The sequence below is a fragment of the Leiobunum rupestre genome, chromosome 10, assembly GCF_980474605.1.
Source record: "Leiobunum rupestre chromosome 10, qqLeiRupe1.1.hap1, whole genome shotgun sequence".
Lineage (NCBI taxonomy): Eukaryota > Metazoa > Arthropoda > Arachnida > Opiliones > Sclerosomatidae > Leiobunum > Leiobunum rupestre.
Genome location: NC_143393.1, coordinates 4,016,909 through 4,028,525, shown reverse-complemented (window position 1 = coordinate 4,028,525; position 11,617 = coordinate 4,016,909). Strand labels below are relative to the sequence as shown.

Here is an 11,617-nt window from a genome sequence, read left to right as displayed (position 1 = left end):
GTTCATTTCATTCTCCATCTGTCTGAGATATTCTTTAGCCGAAATAAATTTGTTTTCTTCCAAATCTAAAATTGTGTTTTGTGGTAGTATAACGTCTCTACCCGTCGCTAGTTTGTAAGGCGTGAATCCGGTTGAACTGTGGACGCTACCTCTGATTGACATTAGCATATACGGTAACCAATCGTCCTAATCGTTTTGATTTTCCGAAACGTAAATGGTCAGCTTTTCTTCAAGAGTACGATTCTGGCGTTCGCTTTCGTTTTATTCCCAATTTTTTGCAAAACTCTTGAAAGGTTTCAGAATCGAAATTTTGTCCTTGATCAGTTACGATGAAATGTGGAATTCCCCAGGTAGCTACGTAACTTAACAGCGCCATTAAAATGGTCTCAGTTTTTGATCGGGTAAAGCAATCACTTCTGGCCATTTAGTGAAGTAGTCCGTAATAGTTAGAATATATTTGCTCCCACGATCAGTATTGACCAATGGTCCAATGACGTCCACTCCAACTTTTTGAAACGGGCGACCGATGGGAACGGTCATTAAAGGAGCGACTTCGTAGTGATGGGGTGGCTTCGTTTTGGCGCAAGGAACGCATTCTCTACACCAGGTTGTTACATCTTCGGCCATTAAGGGCCACCAATACATTTGTTGCAATGCCTTTAAAGTCTTTTCAATGCCACGATGGCCGGACGTTGGTTCATCGTGATAATAATGCAAAAGTTCGGGAATCATGAAAGTAGGTACGACAACTTGAGGGTTGGTGGCATTCGTTTTCTTACGGTAAAATACGCCATTTCGGATATAGAGAATTCTTGCATTTTTACACAGTGACAAATATCTTCGATTCACCTCTCCGTTTAATTCTAGCGAACTGGTTTTATTTGTGGTCGTCAAGACTTGTATAATTTTTTTAATCGCTTCGTCGCGTTGTTGTAAATCCACAAATTCCGCTAAGGTATACAAGGGTTCTTAACCAAATACAGCACTGGCAGTCTGGTGATCGGTATCAGTTTCAAGCTCGTTGATACATTGGTTTGTCATTCGTGACAGAGCATCAACGTTACCGTGTTTCTTCCCACACCTATATTGAATTTCGTAATCGTATTCTTCGAGTTTTAGGATCCATCTGGCTAATTTCCCTCTGGGTTCTTTCATGTTTCGAAGCCAGACGAGTGGATTGTGGTCGCTGATGATTATAAAGTGTCTACCGAAGAGATAAGGGCGAAATTTTTCCACACCTTCGATTACGGCCAACATTTCACGTTCGACTGTTGAATAGTTTCTTTTACTTTTATAGAGAGTTCGACTGTCATAAGATATGACTGTTTCATTCCCATTTTGAATTTGCGACAAAATAAATCCAATGCCTGAACCGGAAGCATCCGTTTCAACTCTGAATTGCTCTTTAAAATTAGGGTATCCCAAAATAGGTGGCGATGTTAAACGAGTCTTCAAAGTTTTAAACGCTTCGTCACAGGAGTCTGTCCATTGGAACTGAGTTTTGGGTTTCAATAGCGCGTAAAGTGGTGAGGCGACACTAGCAAAGTTCTTAACAAATCTTCTATAGTATGACGCTAGCCCTAAAAACGACTGCACTTCACTTGTTGAACGCGGTACCGACCAGTCCAAAACTTTCTGTATGTTCTTCTTGTTCGGTTTTATTCCTTCACCAGATACCACGTGACCAAGATATTCCAGTTCTTCTTGGCAGAAGTTACATTTTTGGGGATTCATTTTAATTCCAGCGTCCCGAAGACGAAAGAAAACCTTTTCGAGTCTCTCCAAATGCTCCGAAAAAGTCGAAGAAAACACAATAATGTCGTCCAAATAAATAAGACAAACTTCCCACTGAAGTCCTCGCAACACACAGTCCATGAGTCTTTGAAAAGTACTCGGGGAGTTGGTCAATCCAAAAGCCATTTTGTTGAACTCAAATAGCCCTTGTTGCGTGATAAATCCGGTTTTCTCCCTATCTTCGGGATGAACTTCAATTTGCCAGTAACCAGAGGCCAGATCTATAGTAGTGAATAATTTAGCTCCAGACGAATAATCCAATGTATCATTTATTCGCGGAAGAGGATACGCGTCCTTTTTCGTTACGTCATTCAATGAGCGATAATCGACGCATAATCTCCAGGTGTTATCCTTTTTCTTGACTAATACAATCGGTGCAGCCCAGGGTTTAGAACTGTAGAAATGACTTAATGTACTAACATTTGTTTTAGCTGGATATCCACTATTTCCTTTTGCGCGTTTGGAATACGGTACGGTCGTTTTTCAATTGGGGGTGCATCACCGGTATTTATACGATGTTGTACGCCTTTAGCTAATCCCAAATCAAATTGATCTTTCGCGAATAAATCTTCATTTTCCGAAAGAAAGTTTTGTAAAAGTTTCTTTTCAGTTGTTGATATCGGACATTTGTGAAGGTTAAATGTATCTAGTAATAACGATAATTTCGATTTTCCGACCGAATCATTTACTCGTTCTTCCTCAACATCTTTTACTTCGTGTAGAGTACCAAGTACGCAATCGCGGAAGAGAGTCGTTGGTGAATTTCCAGTGTTAAGCAATCTGACGTACGGGGCGCCTCCTTTAGTGTTGACTAGTGATCTTCCCAATGCTAGAGTATTTGATTGACGAAATCCTTCTACTGTTTCGATAAGGCCGATTGAAGTTTTTGGAATTATTTCACCCTGGAGTTTTCCACGAACGACTAGTTCGTGCTGAGCGGGTATTTCAACATTTTCGTCCAGCGTAACGCGACACACAACTGGATCACTCGAGTGTCGCGATCGAATCAAAGGCAATGTAGTGTCACCAATTTTTATAACTTTCTTATTGAACTTGAGAACAGCTCCTAATTTATCTAGTAAATCACAACCTATAACGCAGTCGTTGACTAATCCATCCGCTATATATACTTCACAACGTTTTTAAGATCTTCCAAATTCGAATTCCACTTCTGTGACTCCTCGTACTTGTATAGCTTCGCCGGTTATAGAGTATAATTTCGGTTGACTTTCTGCGGGTGTAATCGAATTAGGAATTGCCAAGTCACGCGCCATCGACCCTCGAATAATAGTGATCGAAGAACCGGTATCCACAAGACCCGATGACTTAACTCCATTAATCTTTACAGAAATGTAATACGTCACTCCGTTACGTCCTTTAATTTGCCCAACTTGGTTTCTACTATTCATTGAAGTTCTTCCATCTTGAGAAGCAACTTGGTCCGTACCGATCGGAAAATTACCGCGAAATCTACGATTCCGGTTTTGATCCGCTTGACGTTTAAAACAGTCAGGCTGAAATTGTCCTTTTCTCCCACAATAGTAGCAAGTTGGTCTTGAATCGGGTTGTTGATATTGCGCTTGCTGTTGCTCAAAACACGGTTGATAAATATTGGGCGGTAAATGTTGTTGCGATTGCTCAAATAAATGTGGAACGTAAAACGGGTGGTTGTAGTTTACAGCGTTAGGATGAGCTTGACTAAATAGCGCCGCTGCTTCATAGTGATTCTGATGACTTTGCGGAGGTTGAAACTCTGACGCGCAGGCGTTCAGTACTTGATGAGTTGAACCTGCTTCTTGGTGGACTTCTGTAAACGTAACTCCGCTAATTCGACAGCTAGCTTTGAGACTGTATCTTTTAACGCTTCGACATCATTGTTAGTATTACTTGTCGATTGCACCATTTCGAGAAGTCCACCACTCGTTCCCTGTGAGGCTCCGAGGCAATGGTTGGAAGGACGAAATTCGTTTCTACGTAATTCGTTTAGGGCTTCAAACCGTTTCGCTATCGACAGAGCTCCAGTCAATGTATTTGGATTAGCTTGAAATACCCGATCTTGTAATTCCGGCTGTAGTCCGTATAAGAATTGTTCCAGTATCAACGTATCATAAGCAACTGCTCCTAGGCCTGGCATGGCTCTTTCAACTAATCTCCGTAGATCTTGACAAAAATCGTCAAGATGCTCTCCCGGTTGTTGAAATCTTGCCCAAAATCCTGCCACGTACACTCGTTGTCGTTCTGGTTGTACGAAAGCTTCTTTTAACGCATTAATAAGGTTAACATTCGTGTCCTTCTGATTCAGTGCTAAAGCGTCGTAGGTATTTAAGGCTCGTCTCGTAAGTAATGTAGGTAGAATTCGATTTTTTCTGTCGTCGTTCCAATCGTTGGCGATAGCGCACACTTCAAAGTATTTCAGCCAGGTTCCGAAATCACCGTCACCATCGTACTTCTCTGGAGTAGCGTTGAGACTTGACCGATGAATTGGTTCCGGGTCTGGTTGTCGTCGTTGAGGCATATTTCAAATATATTCTCGCGTTACACGTCCTGTAGTTCCCAGTAATAACAAGCGATATCCCACTTCTGCCACCAAATTGTAAAATTAATTAATCTGGTGTGGTTATAAATAAGTTTAAACCGTTTCTTTTTTCCAAAACGTTTAATCAAAAATTGCTAAACACTCCAACAACCTTATTCTTTTTAAATTCAAATTACAACTGCCGGACTTTTTTAATAAAAACGATTTCTCTATAGCAACAAACTTCTCGTAAATACCATTTTGACAACAAGGCAATACATCAATAACCACAATATTTTACAGCTCAAATGTGTTCCGTGAATAGTTTAGTGAAATTGCAATTCCAAAAGTAAGATAAGGGGTGTATTCTCTGAAATTTACGGAAGGTTCGCTGTTTTTAAAGTTCATTTTGGCCCTATACATGTAAATATTTTACTTATAAAGGTTTAATATACTTAACTCTCACTGGATGGTTCGCCTAAAGCTTTGTTTTAGACTGTGATATTTTATATAGTGAATTTGAAATTCCAAAAGTAAGATTTGGGGTGTATTCTCTGAAAGTTACGGAAGGTTCGCTGTTTTTAAAGATCATTTTGGACCTGTACATGTTTCAATTTAACTTTTTAAGTTTATTATTCATTACTCTCACTGAACGGTTCGCCTAATGCTTTATTTTATATAGGGAAATTGTAATTCCAAAAGTAAGAATTGGGTAGATATTAAAATTAAGCTTCGCGAAACAGCAATTTCTAGGGAAAATTTTTCTTCCGATAGTCTTAAATGGCTAAGTTTTATTTTGTATCTAATTTAAAAATTATTTTATTGTACTTTTACATTTTTATAAGGAACGTTATTTAGTTTTTTAAAGTTCGAAATTTAAATAACTAAGTTTGTAATTTATATGTTAACTGCTAATCCTTTAAAGTTTCCAACTTTCGAAAACTTATCGTACAAATTTAATAACCTAATATAATAAATTTAAATTTTTAATTTTAATGCAGTGTTCGTGTTATTACTATCAAATTGTACACTTGTTGCTGGATTTTTTCCATTATCTTGTATATTAATGTTTTGAATAAAATTTTAATATCAAGTTTGGCTTTTTAAATTATTTGTTCATAATACGATATCCAATGAACGTCCTAGTTTCATCCCTATTGAGCCATGATTGAACCAAATTAAAGGCCCAAAGACATCTCTAGGTTTCATAGAAAGACATTAAAGGAACGACCGCCGTAATCGCCGTCGGACGTCCGAAAACTCATCCCAGGGACGTACTATGGCTCTAGACAAACCGAGGGGCTGATCACTCCGCGTAATCGGTGTACAGAGCCGTACCTTTGACTGTACTAATGGGATTATGCGTAATCTTTTAAGTCCCTGCCTTTGGCAGTGCTAATCTAAGCGTAATCCGGTGTACAGACTTTATAAGAGTGGTTAGCCCCTCGAGACAAACCGGACATTTGGTCGTCTTTTAACGTCTAACCGACGTCAACCCTGGATTTTGGGATGTCTTACGGACGAAGGCAAGATCCGAGTGTGACGTCAATCGGATGTCCAAAGGACATTTTTGTGTTTGCTGGGTAGGAACTGATTAATATCCCACACGTCATTTCTTTCCTTATACGCTGAAATGAAAATAAGTGCGTTAGCTTTTCTCACATCGTCTACCGTAAACATGGAAAAACGTTCTACATATTTCAATAGACAAACGCTTAACATTTTCATTTTCTATAGCCGAGACCCATACCGTATACTAACGCAAGGCCCAAGAAAGACGTATCAACTTGAAAATCACGTTAGGAGGATCAGTGTACATTTCTTTTGGTTTTGGCTTATCCAAGTTACAATTGCTAATCTTCAAAAAAACGAACGAAAATATTCTGTTCCCGTCCTCAGAGGCTTTCACCAATCTACTCTTTCTTTGGGAAGAACATTTTGCTGCAACGCTAAATGGAGCATCGTCGCTAACCCAACAACGTATCCATCCTCGGCACGTCAAACACCATCAAATTGAACTCAGCTTACGGCCATGTTCTGGATCTGGGATCTCGCGAAATCAGTGAGTTCCAAAAAAAAATGATTTTATTTGGTTTCAAATAGATCTTTTAAACGAGTATAAAAATGTTATCGAATGCATATACTTAGCTATTGTTAAAAACCTTAAAAATTCAACGAATTATTATATGGTAACCCTTTCGAGGGTGTATTTTTATACCCCAAATAATTTATCTGACACAATAAAGTAAAATCTTATTTTGGCTGTTTTAAATCACCCTAGGAAGTGCTACAAGATTTTACCAATTTAGTCGTAGATAATCAATTAACCTGTAAACTTAGCTACTTTAATTTGTTTTCATTGTGTAACCATCTAATGAAATTTTTGATAGTACGTACTAACATGTAACAAAGTATACGAGTGGTTAGCACTATAGCCTCGCAGCAAGAGGAGCCGGGTTCGATCCCAGCTAGTGGCACTGGGTTAAAATCCGGAACCACTCCTTCTGCGTAGAGTTTGTAAGTTCTCTCCTCACTGGTCAAAGGGATTTTCCACCGAGATCTTCGGTTTCCCCTTCCCATAAAGAACTTGCTGAGGTTAACGGTAATAGTTAGTGTAGAGAGCTGTTGGCTCGCGTGGCATGAAGGGCTTGCCACCACCCCCCTACGCATTGTAACCCGGCCACCTGTTACTTGATCACGCACAAGCAACATTGCTTATGTGGTCGAAGGTGGTGCCATGGGTATTTTGTTTTCTTACGATTACGTGGAAAAAGGCCATAGGGACGAGATTATTGACGGATTCCGCTGGTTTAGACGCTAAAGACCCGATGAAAACAAGAAAACATATCGCGCACAAGCGGCACAACTCCTTCAGCGGCGAACCGGGCTGGCGAGAGAGTTAGGGTTTCATCGTGTGGCGAATCGTCAGAAAAAAGAGAGAGACCCTTTTGAGTCTGTGTCCCTTTTTATACCCCGTGGTCAGCCGATCTACGGGGTCGAGTTAGTCGTTCCAAGTATGGAAAGTTTTTCTTGTATAAAATCGTTCGATTGGGAAAACCCGATGGGTAAGACCAGAGCAACGTTTTTAGTCCTATTGTAGGAGCCAGAGCCATGAAAATTATCTTACCTAGGGGAACATTCATAAAAGGAGAAATACTCGATATATATTATAGTGTTTCTTATGGGATATCGGCTTAGAATACCTTTATCGTTATAAATCCCCCACAACTAAATGTCGAACGACCTCGTTCGACCAAACCAAACACAAGAGGCACAAGGTGCCAAAGAGAAAGACCAATATGGCGCAAAACACAAAAATTGGAAAAGTGGAAAACAATGATATTATGTACAGATATCCGGATATTTAATTATTAACAACATTTATAGATACAATGGCCATGTAAAGTTATAGGAAAAAAAAACTAAACATCAAATTTAAGAAACACTCGAGATTTTAAATTTAAAAAATACATCAGCACTAAGGTCAAAACATTTCAAAAGATAAGAGCCTTTATAATTAAGGATTTCGAGAATTAACAGCTCGTTTAGTAATGGAGTCTCGAGGTCTAAGCCGACTAAGAATAGGAGGTTTGTCACCATCCAATGATTCTGGGGTACTAGACCGAGAGGGAGAAATTTCAATAACTTCAGAAATAACAACAGGTTTAACCGAACCTGGGGGGTGCTCTAGAATACTCTCAGAGTCGCGGGCGACATACGACTTCAGTTGGTCAACGAGATAAGTGCCTTTTAATAAACGCTTGGTTTTAATATCGGCTAATTGGTATGTGTGGGAATTAAGTTTCCTTCCTATTAGGTAAGGGCCATCCCATTTATCCGCCAATTTAGCCATAAACCTATCCCCAGCTGAAGATTGGTAATGCGTCTTCCGCCAAACAGTTTGGCCAACTCGAAACTCAAACTCGCGTCTACGCGCGTTAAAATACCTAGAATTTCTATCTTGAGAAACCAACATGTTATCCTTCGCTTGGTCAATAGCCGACGTTACACGGTCTGTTATGCTATTAGCGTGGGTCTTAACGTTTTCGTTAGAGAAATTATGTTTTGGGACAGAAACTGGGGTTACGTCATACGGAGCACGCAATTCACGCCCGAAATTTAAATATGCGGGGGAAAAACGCGTCGTTTCATTAGGAACGGTTCTTAGGGCCATCGCTTTCTCCGCTAATTTCAAATCCCAATCTCTATGGTTATCAGTTATGTATGAAGAGATCATAGTACCGATAGTACGGTTATACCTTTCTACAGGGTTGCCGCGTGGGAATAATAAGAGGTAAAACGGTGATTAACACCCATTTCTTTATAGGCCGCTGTCATAATCTTACTGACAAACTGACGACAATTGTCAGAAATAACCGTGGTAGGCGTCCCAAAACGAGAGAAAACCTCGGCAACTAATTTAGTGACGATAGCCTTTGTCGTTGCACGCCGTAAAGGGAACATTTCAACCCATTTGGTCATTGTATCGACCACTACTAGTAACTGAGTAAACCCACGTCTACTGGGCACAAAAGGACCTTTTAAATCAATTGAAATTACTTGCCATGGATCAGAGGGCAGCGAAGACTTCATGTGACCGGTGGGAGCCAATTGAGGGTTTTTATTCGCCTGGCACGTTGTGCAAGAACGAACATAACGAGTGATGGAATTAGTCATTTTTTCCCAAAAATAATATCGCGATTGGACTCTGCGGAGGGTTTTAAAAATTCCGAGATGACCGGAAATAGGAATATCGTGACTAAGATTTAATGCGGTTGAAATTAGAGAGGGTGGAATCCATATTCTATAAGAACTATTATTGGAAGTAGGGGGACAAATATTTTTATAAAGGATACCGTCTATAAGAGCGCAGCGGGGAGCGTGATTAAGTACAAAGTCATTAAGGGAGGGGTCAGTTGGGGATACAGATTTTTCTATATAAGTTTTAAGGACTTTATGTTTAGGGTCAGCAAGTTGAGCATCTATGATAACCTTCGCATCGAAATTAATAGACGAATCAGTGGGTTCGATAACGGCAGAAGCCAATATGGGCAGATCTAAAAAAATAGAATCGGACTCGACCGGCGAGTTCGATTCGTCATCTTCAGGAAAACGAGATAACGCGTCCGCTATCCCGTTACATTTACCCGGTATATGCTTGATAGCCGAAACGTAAGGCTGAATTGCTAAACACCAACGGGCTTATTTCCCTGTGGGGTCGCGAGCGGTACGTAACCATTGCAACGCGCTGTGGTCAGTATAAACAGTTACTTGGCCGCCTTCAATATACGGTCTAAATGTATCTATCGCCCATTTAACTGCCAAACACTCGCGTTCGGTGACGGAGTAATTTTTTTCTGGCGCGCTTAAAGCTCTACTGGCATATTGAATAACTACGGGCTTATTATCTACAGTCTGACTGAGAATACAGCCAAGACCAGAATTCGAGGCGTCAGAAAACACGTCAAAAGACTTAGAATAATCTGGTTGGGCTAAGAGAGGGGCAGAGGTTAATGACGATTTAAGGGTGTCAAAGGCTAGTTGATGCGCGTCGGTCCATAACCAATTCGCGTCTTTATGTAATAGGGCATGGAGAGGGGCTGCAATATCAGCAAAATTTTTAATGAATCTTCGGTAATACGAAGCAGCTCCTAGGAAACTGCGCAACTGTTTTAAAGTTTTAGGGGGGAGTTTTTCACTAATTGCCGCGGTTTTAGCAGGATCGACAGAGACGCCATTTTCATTAACCACATGTCCTAAGATGAGGGCCTCTTTCTGACAAAAATTAGTTTTGCTGGCTTTAATAGTTAAGCCCGCGTTACTCATGGAGGTAAAAACCTTTCGAAGGGTGGCCGAAAATAGATGAACGGAGAAAGACATCTAGCGCGAAGAGGACCAAAAAGATCCAACAAACAGGGGTTGAAATCCGTCAAGAAACGGGGGGTGAAAACCGTCAAGAAACGGGGGTTGAAATCCGTCAAGAAATGAGGGGTGAAAACTGTCATGAAACGGGAGGTGAAATAAGCAAAAACACAAACAATAAAAAAAGGAAAGAGCACACACAACACAAGTCTGGAGAAATGAACCGGAAAAAAGGAAAGACTGCTCCCGAGGTAAAAATGGTTAAATAGAATAAAAGTTTGCGATTCCAGGTAAATTTTTAAATTTTACCTTGTATTCTTATGTTATTTAAATAAAAATTTATAATTTGTTAATATAGATTGACGAATGCTATGAGGATGAAATAAGTATTGAAGCTCATAAAACATTTATGAAAGATGAACGGTTAAAACGAGTTGTGGACTTTAAAGCTATCGAAACAAGGATGGACAGAACTTTCATCGCGAGAGCAAACGCAATAGGAAATGGATATTCAATTGATAAAATACTGGATGAATATCCACCTTGAAAAAATCCACGACAAGTTGTAATATGAAAATATTGTGTTCTACCAAAACATTGGTTATGGGGCTCAAATATTTGTCATTGACCTAAGGTAAAAGTCTGCATTCAAGGCTATAAGGCTAGGGTTCAAACCCCATGGGGTTAAGAACAGGAGTTAACTGTATTCAGTTGCGTAGCAAGGCACCCGCAGGAGCCCTTGAAAATTAGGGACCTCTTTCATTTCAAATTCCCGGGGGGAGTTATATTACAGGAGCACGCTTAGTGGGAGCCCTTAACGGCAAGCCGGCGCGGGCCAACAGCTGACTCACTGTATTAAAGTGTACTTAATATTTTAGATCGGTTAAGAATTTACATGAATTACCAAAAAAAGGCGCTGATTCCTAAATGATGTTATCTTTGACAAAATACGCAGACAGAATTTGGGATTAAGCACCGAATAAGAAAGTTGGTGAACTCGAAAACCAAGTGATGCGGCTTTGTAAGATGGCAGAAGTCGAGCACATAAAAAATCGTAAATATATTTTTTAATTTATATATATTATTTAAATTCATACTTATTCATTTCTAATATTTTATGCATTAACGCATCGTCATGCCTGTGTATTATTCCCACACTCCTTGGAGAAAATTATAATAAAATGTTTTGGCCGGAAAAGGAAATTGTATAACGGAATTATGAGTTCTAGTAATGAAATGCTATTTAAAAATTTGTAAACTTATATTTTAGGAGCTAAATTCAATAATAGTTTTTGAGGGAAGTGACATTTTTAAAAGTAATGTTTTTTACCTTCACGTAGACGGAGTGAAGACAACAGAATGTACAGAGATAACTGGTGCATTTGTGTGCTATTTTTCATCATTTTGGATTTTCCACATTGATTATACTAATATCGTTTCTAAAAC

General features: G+C 39.6%; 1 protein-coding gene across 1 annotated transcript; it reads right to left on the bottom strand.

Moving 5' to 3' along the window:
- Positions 1-7,826: 7,826 nt before the first annotated feature.
- On the bottom strand, positions 7,827-8,546 carry LOC149923372 (uncharacterized). Its single transcript, XM_090161603.1, has one exon. The coding sequence runs from the start codon at positions 8,544-8,546 to the stop codon at positions 7,827-7,829; it is 720 nt and encodes a 239-aa protein (XP_090017729.1).
- Between the last annotated feature and the right edge of the window lie 3,071 nt (positions 8,547-11,617).